Below are 15,212 nucleotides of genomic sequence, written 5' to 3' on the forward strand. Positions count from 1 at the left end.
ACTCGTGCTCATGACGTACACCAACATTATTTATCATTATTTATCTTACTTTCCACCCAGAAGGACAGGAAAAGTGTCAGACATTGTGTGTGTGTGTGTGTGTTCAGATCCTCCGTCTCCAGACCTGGACCAGATGGACCTGCAGATGCTGTGTGATGGTCTCCGTCGGTACCTGCAGGATCTTCCCCAGCCTGTCATCCCAGTGGTCATTTACGCTCAGCTGGTTCACACCGCCCAAGGTACAAACACACATTTTGTGACGTTGTAACACTTGCAGTTTCTCTCATCTGAGTACACACCTTCCCATTAGTTTTCTACTGGAGAATTGGTCAAGTCCAAATCTACATGTGGTGTTTTTTGAATATGTTGGTAGCTCTCTGAATATTTGAATACAGAATATTTGAATACAGGCTTTCAGTGAGCCCTGCCTCAACCCAAAGGTACATGGTGTCTAGTTAATGATTGGCTCACAGCGGCAGCCCTAACCTAATCTTCAGCTGGCCTAGCTATTGAACACTCTGTACCTTTGGAGGAAACCCAGAGGACCTGGACCTAGTGTCAATATCCCCCTGTTGGGTGTGAGGAAGTGAGGAGGAGAAACACAACTCCAGTTTGTATATTTTTGCTTTGTTTCCCTCTATATCTCCCGTCTGTCACTTTTCTGCATTTCTACTTTAGTTTTTTGGGTTCTTCTTCCCTCTCCCACACCTCCCTCTGTTCTGGTCCTCAGCAGTGTCTGGGTTATCTTTCTGTCACATGGCCAGAAACAGGATCTCTGTGGTAAATCGCATCTAAAACAAGCCTGAAGCTATATCTCCCATATCTCAGTGCTAACCAATCACCTGCAAGTGTACCTTGCACTCCTGACTCATTGTTGAGTACACACAATCTGAATGTGGTTTCCTAACCCAACTGCGCACAAGGGCTTTTTCCATTACCCCAGTGGTCGAAGGGAAGCGTGCTAAAGTCTGCTCAGCAAACCTCTCTAGCTTCAACTGAGGATGCTTTCTGCAGTGTTTGGCAGCTCTTGTGTGTACACATTCATAGTCATATATATATATATGTGTGTGTGTGTGTGTGTGTGTGTGTTTGTGTGTGTTTCTTGGTCTCACAGAGGTGCAGAACCCAGAGGAGTGTGCCCAGTTGCTGCGACGCATCGCCAGCGCGCCCAGCTTGCCGGTGCAATACTGGCTCACCCTGCACTGCCTGCTGCGCCACTGGTCCCGGGTGTGTCACAACGCACCCAAGAATCGGCTCAGCTCCCGTGCCCTGGGCGAGATCTTTAGCCCAATGCTCTTCAGACAGCAGTCCACTAGGTGGGTGGAGAGACAGACTGGTGCACAGACATGCTTACAGACAGACCCCCCTACGCACTAAAGTTCAGTCTCAGACAAGCACCCTACACACCGGGACACAGACACTTAGGTGAGCGTGCCTACTCAAGCACTGTAGAGTACCAAGCCTCTTGAACAGGCACATAAACATGCACACATTCTCTGTGAACGATTTTCAGCTGGGGTGCTTTTCTATTCGCCAGCTGTGCTGTAGCAATTAAAGCAGCTAGGCATGAAGCCCCAACCATTAGTAAACGAGAAGGAAAGATGGGAAAGGGGTCACGAGAGAACATGCAAAGATTAACCAGAACAGCAGGGCCTGTCAGCTGGCCTGGATATTGCTGACTCACTTAACTTCTTCTCACCTTTTCATCCTCAGTTGTGAGCCCAGCCCGGATGCTCACATTAAGATCATTGAGACCCTTGTGACTAGTGAATGGACTGAAGCCCAGGCAGCTCCAGGTAAGACATTCCGCCCTCTGCCTTGCAGTTTCAATTCATGCATGGTACTGTGAATGGCCATCTGCATACACTGCAGTAGAGCTAAGGCTGTGATGCGGACTTGCACGTAGCACGGAGGACAGGATGTACCAGCTTCATTGCAAGGAAACAGGCTGTTTGTGGGGCAAGATCATCCTAATTGCACCAACTTGGGCCTTATTGAGTATAACTTTTCACATTTTTATGACTTTAACTGTAATACCAGAATATCTTCTTTTCTTTAGCTGTCTATAACCCATCTGTCATTTCTCTCAGTCGAACTTGCACAGCATTCTTAAGGAGGTAACCTTAACAGTTATGCAAATTGGAAAATATAGCCTTGGCTTAAGCTGCAGTAGTTTATTGCCAATACACAGCACTCTGTCTAAAATGGTTTGTGTTCATTTTTGGTTTGGGGCTAAGGATAATGTCTTCCTCTTGAGCAGGAAATCAGTGGTGTGTTGAGATCAAAGTGAAAGCAATTGCATGTAGCTGGGCTGTAGGTATATTCCATCACTCATAGTGCTGAGTTTGAGAATTTGAGAATTTCAGGTCATAAGAATAATCGAATACACTGTATGAAAACCATTCTCTAGGCATGGTAAGTGAGGACATACCATTGCGTAGCACCGTTGTGCTTTACAGTCAGTAGATCGTTAGGTGAGCAGCCCAGGAGGCCCATCGCCTGGCTGGGACTGATAAACCTTTTTATTACCTGTTAGCGCTCATACAGGTTGGGGTTAAGGCCTATATTTAACGTCCGTCTTGCAGGGACCGTCTCAGCTGTCAGTAGTTTGCACCTGGGGCTGGCGAGTGGGTGGAAAAGGGCAAGCACACTTTCCTTTCTGCTGAACCAGCCAGGTCTCTTCCTGTGTCAACCCACTTGTGCTGTGCGCAAGCAAGCACGCACGCACAAGAGCGCACGCGAACACACACACACATGCACACAAATACACGCTTATGCTAGAGGTAGACCGGGCCAGGAAGTGTTGGAGGTCAGTGGTCAAGTTCGACCAGTTTAACGCCGCCTGTGTGTGACGTTGTGTGTCACTCTGCGTGGTTTTGAGAGGAAATTTGAGACTGTTTAAGAACGCGTGTGAACACTGTCTGTGTAGGCGTTGTTCTCTAATTGATGTCTGTATCAGTGTGTGTCTGTATCAGTGTGTGTCTGTATCAGTGTGTGTCTGTATCAGTGTGTGTCTGTATCAGTGTGTGTCTGTATCAGTGTGTGTGTGTTTAATGTGTGCGTGGTTCCTCCCAGTTACCGGGGGCCTATTTTAAGTAAGCAGCCCAAGGCCCACTTAGATTTGGTTGGCTGTAAACTCAGTCTGGTCCACAGAGCACCCCTTGTTAGCCCAACGGCTGCTCCTACTTCTTAAAGCCACTCTCCTCCCCCATTCTGCCTCCCTCTCTAACCCCTCCCTCGACACACCCGCCCAGCCCCAAAGTGCCCAACTAAGCAAATATTTGAACCTGTTTGAGTTAATCATAAGACTGAACACCCTCCTTCCCCACCCCCTTTCTTTGAGAAAAAGAGGGGGAGAGCGGGAGGGAGGGAGTGTGCGCGGGAGGGAGGGAGTGTGCGCGGGAGGGAGGGAGTGTGTGTGTGTGAGAGAGAGAGAGAAACTTGGTTGACACTAGTGCCAGGTTTCAGAGTAGGTTGGCTGGGTAAACCCCAGTAGCTCAGGTAATCATCAACCAGTGGCCCCTATGTGCCCAGCAATCCTCACCCTGGCAGAACATTTAGAGAGAAGGAGATATGGCAGAAGAGAGAGAGGTAAAGAGGGGGAGGTAGAGACAGAGGGAGAAGACTGGGAGCACAAGACGGACGTGGGGGGGGTGGGTAGAAAGCCAGAGAGAGCAAGAGATAGGTACAGAGAGGCACATAGTCCCAGCCCTCCCTGACTCTCACACCACCTGTGTCAGATCAAGGAGCAAGTCAGACAAGCGAGCAGTCGCATGGTGCACATGCCTTCAAGCCAACCCAGAGAGTTACCGGATTACCTGGATTTCATTAAGTACCAAGGACCGGGCCGTCACCTCCCTGAGAACTAAGTCAAAGATTCCGGTTGAAACAGAATGGAACTTTTCAGAGGGATTTGAGATTTTGTACGTTTTTACACACATTTTTGGGGGAACGAAACAAAGCTCATAGCTGACCACTGGTGCCTTTACCAGAACATGCACAACTTGCAACGTAAGTTTATCTTTAATAATCGCAATGTTATCTGATACACTGTAAAAGCTTAGGGTTCACTACACATTGATACAAAGATGAATATGCCTTAGTACCCCTGTACTATGTCATAGGACAGGAACAAGACTGACAGGTTTTTGATTTATGAAAAAAAAAAAGAGAAAAAAACGTCTTCTAGAGCTGTAAAGAGAACAGGTTCTCCTTAAGGCATTTCTCTCTCCTGTTTACATTTGTCTTTTTTTTCCATTTAAATTGTAGTCCTTTAGCAGATGTCTTTGTCTGACTGTCATCGTGTCTCTCACTTTTTCCACTGTTCTACTTTTAGTATGTTGGTTCTTACAGGCTCCATATAGAGAGCTCAGAAGTGCACTATATCACCGTGCTCTTCAGCTGCGTGGTCGTAAAGGCTGGCTGATTCATCTTGGTAATACAGTGTAGAGTGTTCCTTTTTGACTGTACCGTTTCACGAAAAATTATAGAGGCCTCGAATGGAATTTGAGCAAAGTGCATATGTAGCACAGTAATAATGTGCCTATATTTTTTAGACATAGAAATTTCATTTGTTTAACTTAAATTGCATCATTCCCCTTACATCACTTTGATAAGCTTTCACCAGGTATGCTGACTGTCAGTCAATGTGGCCTGTTTCATCATTCCCAAGCTGTGTTTGGATAGACAGCCCCTCCCAACCCCCACCCCTTAAACCACTTCTGGGATGACAATAACCTCCCTTCTCTTCTGGCCCGTGTGTTAAACCCTATACCCAGAACTGGGCTATTTTAATGTCCTTCAGCTGCAAAGAGAATGCTGTCTGGATTTCCTGAGTGTCATTCCTGGAGGATTACTGGTGTATTTCGGAGCCTCCGGGTGAGGGACGACAGTAGGAGGGTGGCTGTGACCTGGCTACAAGCTTAAGGATGTAGTGGAGCTGCTCAGCCTGGCCTGCCTGTGTACTGCAGCAGCAGAGCTGGCTTTGTTTCCGTGCCAACAGTGGGCTGGAATAAACGGGTACACAACGTGCAGGGAGGAGTGGCTAAGCGACGTGCTGAGGGGAGGGCTAAGAGCCGTAGATTGAGGAAAAAGAGGCTGCAGGTTTTTTTTCTCTCCCACTGCGCTAGAGCGAAGGGAAGATGTTGCATGGTTTCAGAACAGCTATGGTCTGGTCTATATTTGGAAAGGATGCTGTGTACTGAAGAGATTATTATCAGTGTCTAGCCTGTGTGTGTTGCACTCTGTGGAGATACTTGCACATTGAGGGACAGCGGCAGCAAACAAAAAAAAAGGAAAAAGTGCCATGAGCTTTTAAAATGACATCACTCTCAAGAATTGAAAGATGCAGGAGTGGTCGGTGACAGTCCCCTCGCGCGATTGGCTGTGGTAAGTGATGTAACACTGTTACTGAGCAAGGAAGAATGCCAGCTGCCTCTAATAATGTCTTTTTAAAGTGGGTTTCAAGGTGCTTGTTTGAACAGAGCAGAGCTCCCTTCTGGACGGATTACAGTATTTTATTATCATTCAAATGTGCAACATTATCATTCAAAAGGCTGTTTCTGAAACATGGAGAATTTGGAGGACTTGTGTCTGAGACCTTGGTTGGATGCAGATTCTGAACCATTTTTTTACTTAGAGATGGACCCTCCAGGTAGGTGACCTGACCAGCTCAGTCACGTTGGATGTTGCATGACAAATCTTTAAGCATGCTTCCAGGCATTGGTTTCGGTATGGCAAGGATATGAAAGTCTGAGGCTAGAGGCTAGCAGCAGTAGCAGCAGCTCCAAAAAGTTCACAAGGCGTTGCAATCTGTTTTCACGGTGTTGAAACGTCACCCTCACTGTCAGACCAAAACCTGCAGCCATCATTGTCATACCCTCTTCCTGTGCCTAGCTCTGAGGTTCTCTCTGTAGGGACCGGTGGCTTTGGGAAAAGCTGCAACCAGTTGGGTTTACTGTATGTACTGTGGCATATTTTAATCCTTTATGGATATGGCTCATGTTATATCAAATACACATTGCCTGTCAGGTCCACTAGAACGGGTCAGTAGTCATGTTGCTAATGCAGACAGAAAGCCGGAACAAAGGGAGAGCAGCAGCTCTGGTAGGTTAAAAATAGCAGCTGACATTTCAGCTCTGCTGTCTCCTGCCTGCCCCTATGAGAGAGGCATCTGTAGCGAACCTGTGAGCTTGAGCAAGGCATCCAGCCCTCACAGGTTAATTTCTCTCATGCCAACCCAATGCGGTAATTAGCATTTTTTTGATAGGCCCGTCTCAACAGAAGGATTTGCGAAGGTGTACTATGAAATCAGCATCAGAGACGATGGACAGTTGGGTGTCAGGGAAAAACCGGTGCCGTCATGAGCCCATTTAAAGAGAAGTGACTGCATCTGCTGATGATTACATTTAAGGTGTTTTTTGTCAATCATGCTTGGTTGGACTGAAAATCCCAGTGACCTCACAATACATTAGTGGCATGATACTTCGGTGCCAGTAAAATATGCATTGCTATAGCAGTTATATTGCAATATGATGTTTCAAACAGAATCTGTAAAATGTAGTACCGTCCCTGTTTTGAAAAGACTAAAAAGGGTGGGAACTCCAGTCAGGGTGTAGAGTTTACAAAGTCAAAGAAAATGTGTCAGCCTGGCTATCCTGCAATGTCATGGCTGGAAGACATTGAGATAATCAAAAGGCTCTATTGAATAAGGCTATCCATATATACCCACCACTAGTATGACTGAGCAATCGGCGAAACACCAGGGCCATAATAAATAAAAAACATGACTATTCATTTTTAGATCAGACTGCAGGCTCAATTATCTATTGACGTCATTGATTGAACTTCCTCAACGCAAAGTATCAAAAATAATGCTGTGGTGTATAATTATATCTGAAACACCTATAATCTTTTAGAATTATGTTTAGAGTCTGAAAAAACACCCCAAAGTATCTAGCAGTATAGTATCCCTTTTACTGCCCTGCTCTAAAACAGAACTACAAGCTTTAAGCTTGCCTACTCTGCGAATGGAACTAACAAACTTTCAATCTAATGTTGCACACTGCTAACCATATGTCTCCTGAATACCAAAAGAAAAAAAGAAAGAAATGGTGCCGAAAGCAAATAGGCTACTTATTCTAATAGAAATGCTGAAAAAGCTACGATGAAAAATACTGGTGGTTTTCAAACTCATCTCAGAAAAAAATTACTTCCCTTTTATGTGTTAACAGCAATTTTTTGTGCTACTTAACACCTATACATCATTCCTTTCTACTCCCTAGCAAGCCGCAGGCCTGCTGGTAGTTAATAGCCACATGTTGTCCCTAGTGGACGGTACAGGTCATATGCTCCACATGATCTAAAAAGTTATCTACAGTAGTAACTGCAGTCAGCATGTTCTTCCTAAATCTTTAAGAAAATAATAATAATAGATTTTGTTGCAGTTACAGCATACTAGCTAAAAAACTATTTTGAGAAATTGTCAAATGATAAAAAAAAACTGCTAATTATCACACTATATAACTGCAATTGCGTCATTACATTTTCTCTAAAAGGCAGTTATATTTGCAGGTTTGTGGCTGAGATAGGACTTTTAAAATGATTCACTAATGGTATAGAGCGAAGTTTAAATTGCATATAAGCTGCTCGGTCACAGCTGGGCTCTATTTAGGCCTGAAATTGTGGAATGTATTTTTATTCATCTCTTTTTTGTGTCAGTTTCACAGAAAGACATAAGGGAATGTTTGCATTCTGTAGAAGCTGTAAACGATAGGATACATTTCTCTTTTGATGGTTAGGACCCAATACAGTGGACTCTTTTTTTTTTCATGAATTAAATCCATTCTACTTTCCCTCCATTGCCCTCTCACCCTCCCTCTCTTTTTCTATCTTACGCTGACCATTCTTCAAGCAGTGGTATTCCTTTAGCTCCATTTAATTGAATAGAAAGGATTAGATGGAGAGAGAACAAAGGGGGTTGGTGAGGGGAGAGAGCTAAGACGTTTAAGTGGGTTCCAATGAGTCCATTTGTATTTTATTATTTTCAAAGCCAATAATATTGCCACTTGCCGTTGTTATAGAGTTTTATATAATTCTGGATCCCCTCCCAGCTCCTCCACCGAAATGCACTAGCTAAGAATGACATTACAGCCTATTTATACTTTAGCCATACAGCTGCTGAAAAGTGCATTCTCCTGTGTAAAGTTGAAGGGAATCTACTTTATCGTCACATGAACTAAGCAACCACCTGTCTCCCCCGCTTGTCTACTACAGCACTACCTCCCAAGCCACCCAAACCCACACCCCCTGTTGTCGCTAACAACGGTATGAACAACAGCATGGCGCTGCAGGATGCTGAGTGGTACTGGGGAGACATCTCCCGCGAGGAGGTCAACGAGAAGCTGAGGGACACGGCTGATGGCACATTTTTGGTCCGTGACGCCTCCACCAAGATGCATGGTGACTACACGCTCACACTGAGGTAAGATTACACTCTCTCCTTCCCTCCCTCTTAAAATCTTATTTTTCTTATGACTTTACATTTTCATTGATTCACGATTTTATATTTTCAGAAAAGGGGGTAATAATAAGCTGATCAAGATATTCCACCGGGATGGGAAGTATGGCTTCTCAGACCCCCTGACCTTTAACTCAGTGGTAGAGCTTATCAACCACTACCGCAATGAGTCCCTGGCTCAGTACAACCCCAAACTAGATGTTAAGCTGCAGTTTCCTGTCTCTAAGCACCAGCAGGTAACCATCAGCGTAATCATAAATGCTCCATCTTTGGGACATTTCATACAATACGTTATAGTTTTTAAGGTTCTGTCATTGATATGGAGTTCTGAACCATTCCTTATCTTTTCCTCCTCAGGATCAGGTGGTGAAGGAGGACAACATCGAGGCTGTGGGCAAGAAGCTCCACGAGTACCACCAGCAGTACCAGGAGAAGAACAGGGAGTATGACCGTCTCTATGAGGAGTACACCCGGACATCCCAGGAAATTCAAATGAAAAGAACAGCAATTGAAGCATTCAATGAAACCATCAAAATCTTTGAGGAGCAATGCCAAACCCAAGAGCGGTACAGCAAGGAGTACATAGAGAAGTTCAGGAGGGAAGGCAATGACAAGGAGATCCAGCGGTAAGGACTTGGTTATAGAATCCATAAATCTGCACCCAAAAATACCGTTTTGGCAAAGCAATTATTTGACTAAGAATTATTGTTTGTTTAGTATCATGGGAAACTATGAGAAGCTGAAGTCTCGTATCAGTGAGATTGTGGACAGCAAGCGGCGTCTGGAGGAGGACTTGAAGAAGCAGGCTGCTGACTACAGAGAGATTGACAAACGGATGAACAGCATCAAGCCAGACCTCATCCAGCTCCGTAAGACTAGGGATCAGTATCTCATGTAAGGAACATCACTATCACGACCTTCTCTCAAATCACTTCAAAACCTGATTGTTACGTCCCATGAAGGGTACTTGTTACGTTCTATATTTAATTGGTGGCGTCATGGTTCTTCTGTTCCAGGTGGTTGACCCAGAAGGGAGTTAGGCAGAAGAAACTCAATGAGTGGCTGGATATCAAGAACGAGAACACGGAAGAGTGAGTATTGTAGATTTACTTTCATCCTTTTTATGTTCCTGGTTTGAAAATTTGGCAGAGTTAGTGAACAGCAAAGGGGGGGGATCACATTGCACTGTTGATATGGTTGAAACGTCATCAAAGAATGTTTGCCATCATCAAACTTTAGGTTTCTACTATAACTCACTTCTTTTGTACATCTATGTTCTCCAGTCAGTACTCTATGGTGGATGACGATGAGGACCTACCCCACCATGATGAGCGCTCCTGGAAGCTGGGCAACATCAACCGGCTGCAGGCTGAGGCCCTCCTTCGGGGGAAGAGAGACGGAACATTCCTGGTCCGAGACAGCAGCAAGGCAGGGTGCTATGCCTGCAGTGTTGTGTATGTATAAAGACCTTCTATTACTTCCATTTGCTCACTATGTCTCCACCTTGTTGTGAACTGACACTACCTGGATTTGGTTACTGAGGTGATATCGTTTAACTTGTTCAGATTGTGCCACACTGCATCCAATCTTTTTACATCAACCTGTTGTCAACCTGTCAGCTACATTCTTTTACTATTTCAGAATGTCTGATTCTTTTTTAAACCTGGCAAAATGCTACAGCTGTATTTCCCTCTTTAGTCATTCACTAGCCAATTAAACCAAATTACTCCCCAGCACCTGATTTCTCATGTTATTACTTAATCAGTAAACACACAGAGAATGTGACCTGGCCCAAAAAATTGGCTGAGTTCTGTTTACGTTCTGGAATACTAAATATGCTATATAGTCTAGCGGAATCCGGGCCACATGCTATATAGTCTAGCCACTGAATCCGGGCCACATGTGTATTCTGGTGCAGCATGTGTTTAAATCTGTCCCAAAGCTCTTTCAACAAAAACTCTCACTTCTCAATCTAGCATAACTAGCTAGCTAGCAACTTCTGGAAAAAGATGATTGAATTTACTGAAAATGTTCCTTTAAAATTGTGACAAGGGTGTCAGGTTTGCCCAGGTGCTTGCCTGGAATGAAGCAACCCTGACCTAACAGAACATGTTTCTCTGTCCCTCCTCTGCAGTGTGGACGGTGAAGTGAAGCACTGTGTCATCAACAAGACGCCCTCTGGGTTTGGCTTTGCAGAGCCTTACAACCTGTACAGCTCACTCAAAGAACTTGTCCTCCACTACCAGCACACGTCGTTGGTCCAGCACAATGACTCTCTGAATGTGACGCTAGCGCATCCCGTTTACGCACAGCAGCGGCGGTGAGGACCCTCCTGGCCATTCAGTCGGACAAAAATATGACTGTGTCTCGTTTCCCTAAAATTGGAAATGTATATATTTGGGCTGAAGGATTTAAAAGGCTACGCCCTGTCTTGCCTACTAACATACCTACAAGAGAGGAAAGAACTAAAGAGACAACCACAAAACAGAGCCTGAAGACATTTCAGCAACTGTGAACTGACTGTGAGCAGTGGCGAGAGCCTGAATGTAGTCTTGTTTCTCTTGTGCTTATTTTGGGAGCACAGAGTCAAGGTGAAACTGCTGAACTCTCTCCCTAAGCGGGAGGACTTTAGAGGCCTTTTCCTAATGGTGCTTGTTCTTTTCAAAGCTTTACCAGCTGGAATGTCAAGTATATCTTTTTTTTCTACTGTTCCTCCTCTTAACCCCCCCCATTTTCTATTTTCTTTTTTTCCTCTTTCTTTTTTTTTTTTTACTTTAAATTGTATCTCCCTGGGCGGGTGTGTGTATGTGTGTGTGTGTGTGAGACTGTGTGTGTGAGACTGTGTGTGTGTATGCCTGTGTGTGTATGCACTCACAGCATCTGAAAGGTGTATGATGTTGATGTGTGTTTAAGTGTTCAGTGACTGACCATAAATGTAGCAAAATGGCACTTTTGACAAAGTATAAATGTTTTCTTGAAAAAGACTCCTACAGACTTGTTAGATCAAAGGAGCAAAGGAGAGGACAAGGTGGCAAAACTCCTGGACCTTTCCCTTATTAAAGGATTTACCCTCAAAACATATTTTAGTATTTGTTTCATTAGTCTATTGTTGATAGTGCCAAAAGGTTTTGCATGTCAGTAATCAATTTAACATTACACTATTTCTGTATTTTGACAGTTCAGTATTTTCTCTGACATACAAAATATTTTGGCACTGTATGAACAGTAGCCTAATTAAAAAACAAATACCCCAAAAACGCTTTGGGTGAGTCTTCTTTACGAGTTGAAGTACAGAGACTGTACACCGTTCTCTACTGTGGATGAGTGAAAATATGGACTTGAAATGGAAATACTTCATTGTGTACAGTATCTCACGAAAGTGAGTACACCCCTCACATTTCTGCTAATATTTGATTATATCTTTTCATGTGACAACACTGAAGAAATTACACTTTGCTACAACATAAAAGTACAATGTGAAGTAATGAGTGTGCCGCTTGTATAACAGTGTAAATTTGCTGTCCCCTCAAAATAACTCCACACACAGCCATTAATGTCTAAACCGCTGGCAACAAAAGTGAGTACACCCCTAAGTGGAAATGTCAAAATTAGCCATTTTCCCGCCCCAGTGTCATGTGACTCGTTAGTGTTACAAGGTCTCAGGTGTGAATGGGGAGCAGGTGTGTTAGATTTTGGTGTTATCGCTCTCATACTGGTCACTGGAAGTTCAACATGGCACCTCATGGCAAAGAACTCTCTGAGGATCTGAAAAAAAGAATTGTTTCAAGTAAGGACATGCATTACTTGAACCATATCCTGTAGTCTGATGAGACCAAGATAAACTTATTTGGTTCAGATGGTGTCAAACGTGTGTGGCGGCAACCAGGTGAGGAGTACAAAGACAAGTGTGTCTGGCCTACAGTCAAGCATGGTGGTGGGAGTGTCATGGACTGGGGCTGCATGAGTGCTGCCGGCACAGGGGAGCTACAGGTCATTGAGGGAACCCTGAATGCCAACATGTCTGGTGACATACTGAAGAAGAGCATGATCCCCTCCCTTCGGAGACTGGGCCACAGGGCAGTATTCCAACATGATAACGACCCCAAGATAACCACTGCCTTGCTAAAGAAGCTGAGGTTAAAGGTGATGGACTCTCTAAGCATGTCTCCAGATCTAAACCCTATTGAGCATCTGTGGGGCCTCCTAAAAACAGAAGGTGGAGCGCAAGGTCTCTAACATCCACCAGCTCTGTGATGTCGTCATGGAGGAGTGGAAGAGGACTCCAGTGGCAACCTGTGAAGCTCTGGTGAACTCCATGCCCCAGAGGGTTAAGGCAGTGCTGGAAAATAATGGTGGCCACACAAAATATTGAGTCTTTGGGCCCAATTTGGACATTTTCATTTAGGGGTGTACTCACTTTTGTTGCTAGCGGTTTAGACATTAATAGCTGTGTGTTGTGTTATTTTGAGGGGACAGTAAATTTACACTGTTATACAAGCTGTACACTCACTACTTTTATGTTGTAGCAAAGTGTAATATCTTTGGTGCTGTCACATGAAAAGATATAATCAAATATTTACAAAAATGTGAGGGGTGGACTTACTTTTGTGAGATACTGTATATACAGAGGAGAACATGAGTACACAGTGATTTAAACCTACTGCATCATACCAAAAATGTTTCCTGTTCAGTTATATCCTAATCTGCTATGCAATTCTGTATTTTCCTTATTTCAGCAAAGTTGTGTTTTTATTCTATTGCAAACCCATAATATAAGCTTGTTTTTAATGCTTGAAAAAAAATGTTTTCCCATGTAAATATCCAAGAGGATATTTTGTCAAAATGCCAAGGTTAATACTGCATCAGAATCTTAAGTAAATAATATGTACATATACTTTATTATAAATTACTTTATCAGCAGCTGGAATGGTATACAGATGGAAAAGATAAGTATTTTATTAGTACTTTTTGGTTAAAACTGATGTTGTTCTCAGGCTGAGCCTTTTGACAGATGCTCTTGTCACAAATATTTCTTAGTCATGTTCTCCTAGTCGCAACAAACAATGCTAGGATCCCAAATGTCACCCTGTTCTTTAGAATACAGGGAATAGGATGCAATTCAAGTCAGCTTATGACTCTAAGTATGAGCTCTGTTTGCGTGGAATGATGGGAATATTAGTTGATTACTGTATTCGTAACGGTGTATGTTCAACTCACCTTTTCAACCATCTCCAGTGAAACAGCAGTATAGATATATGTATTTTGTTATATGACCTTTCCCCTTCAAAATGACATGAAAGCAAATCTGTGTTTTGAAATGATGGAAATGATTAAAAAGATAAATTGGGAAAAACAATATCTTCACGTGTGTATTGCCCCCATTTTTATGATTGTTTTTATCAGAAAATCTTTTTGAGTTTTCGTGGATAACAAACCATAGTTTGCGATTGCCTATTTGCAAAAAATTGTATGCCTAGTGGTTCTAACATGTTACTTAGCTAACATGTACAAAAGTAGCTGCCAGTACTCTAGTAACCATGGGTGTCATTTCAGCATTTTATCATTTCGTTTATCCTTTTATTCCAAAATGTGTTAATTGTAATGTTGATCAGTATAACAGCATCATCTGTAAGTTGAAATTCAAATTCATGGAACTTTTACTACCTACTGTCTATCATGAAAAAAATGATGTGACTTTACATTTATGTGACATTTACATTGTCACATTTCCAAGGTAGCGTGTGCCACATATTTTTGATAGAGCTCCCGGAGTTTCGCAATGACAAGAACTGTTTTGGAACTGTATGACGTTTCTTTACTGTGCGCATGCAATATCGCGAGAATTTCTCGCGATTGACCGCCACCATGTCGTGTAGCACGTCATGAACATGCCGCTATAAATTCAAACGTTATGGAAAATATGATGCAAACTAAGCTATCTAAAATGTAATTATTATTAAGGTCAGTTTGTCTGAATTATAAGCATTAATCTATGGATGTTGATGTATAGATTACATTTTTCATTATAAAATATTGTTCATATGTTCAAATTAGACTTGTGAAATTACTTTTCCAATCCAAGCGTAGTAAATAAAGTTTTTTAGTTTTGTGAAATTCGAATCCAATATTAGGCCTAATTGTTTTAAAATACATTAAATTAAGTTTTATTTGTGTAAATCACAGTAGCCGGTACTGATAGCATTGAAAACTGAATGAAATTGGTAGTATGCGAATTTACTTATAGCATTTTAGTTAAAATTTTTTGCATCAATATATAGGTGCAGTACCAGGTACTGTATCTGGTTATGAAATGACTCCTTTTTTCTGGGAGTAATTTTCACAAATCTCATGGTCTACTCTTATGTCTGGAAAAGTAATTAATTAAGTGTTGCTGATGTTGGTTAAACTTAGATTTTCTGGGTGGAATAGTATGCATTTGCTAAATAGCACAAAAGTGTGTTTAGAGCAGGTTTAATATTTACAACAGTGCCTTGTATTTTCTTACATGTATTTTTGTTGTCGGCCTCCATAGGAGTGGAATTTGACAAAGCATAAACAAACTTTCCAAAGCACAAAATAGGTCAGTGCAATGTGTACAGTGGATATAAAAAGTCTACACAACCCTGTTTAAATGCCAGGTTCTTGTGATGTAAAAGAATGAGACAAAGATAAAAATGTCAGAACTTCGTCCACC

At 42.8% G+C, this 15,212-nt stretch overlaps 1 protein-coding gene across 4 annotated transcripts in view; it reads left to right on the plus strand.

Annotated features, from left to right (window-relative positions):
• The window catches only part of pik3r1 (phosphoinositide-3-kinase, regulatory subunit 1 (alpha)), a 40,152-nt gene extending 28,555 nt beyond the window's left edge, over positions 1 to 11,597 (plus strand). For 2 of the 4 annotated variants that reach the window (XM_010878050.5, XM_010878049.5), the window contains 10 exons: positions 108 to 239; positions 1,115 to 1,316; positions 1,714 to 1,796; positions 8,275 to 8,482; positions 8,574 to 8,754; positions 8,876 to 9,144; positions 9,236 to 9,412; positions 9,535 to 9,609; positions 9,802 to 9,972; positions 10,653 to 11,597. In XM_010878050.5, coding sequence (XP_010876352.1) covers positions 108 to 239; positions 1,115 to 1,316; positions 1,714 to 1,796; positions 8,275 to 8,482; positions 8,574 to 8,754; positions 8,876 to 9,144; positions 9,236 to 9,412; positions 9,535 to 9,609; positions 9,802 to 9,972; positions 10,653 to 10,842 — 1,688 coding nt within the window. In that variant the 3' untranslated portion in view covers positions 10,843 to 11,597. Of the gene's footprint in view, positions 1 to 107; positions 240 to 1,114; positions 1,317 to 1,713; positions 1,797 to 3,449; positions 4,012 to 4,826; positions 5,389 to 8,274; positions 8,483 to 8,573; positions 8,755 to 8,875; positions 9,145 to 9,235; positions 9,413 to 9,534; positions 9,610 to 9,801; positions 9,973 to 10,652 lie in introns of those variants that run through there. The other 2 variants (XM_010878052.5, XM_010878053.5) reach the window with 2 other exon arrangements.
• Positions 11,598 to 15,212: the final 3,615 nt, after the last annotated feature.

The sequence above is a fragment of the Esox lucius genome, chromosome 14, assembly GCF_011004845.1.
Source record: "Esox lucius isolate fEsoLuc1 chromosome 14, fEsoLuc1.pri, whole genome shotgun sequence".
Lineage (NCBI taxonomy): Eukaryota > Metazoa > Chordata > Actinopteri > Esociformes > Esocidae > Esox > Esox lucius.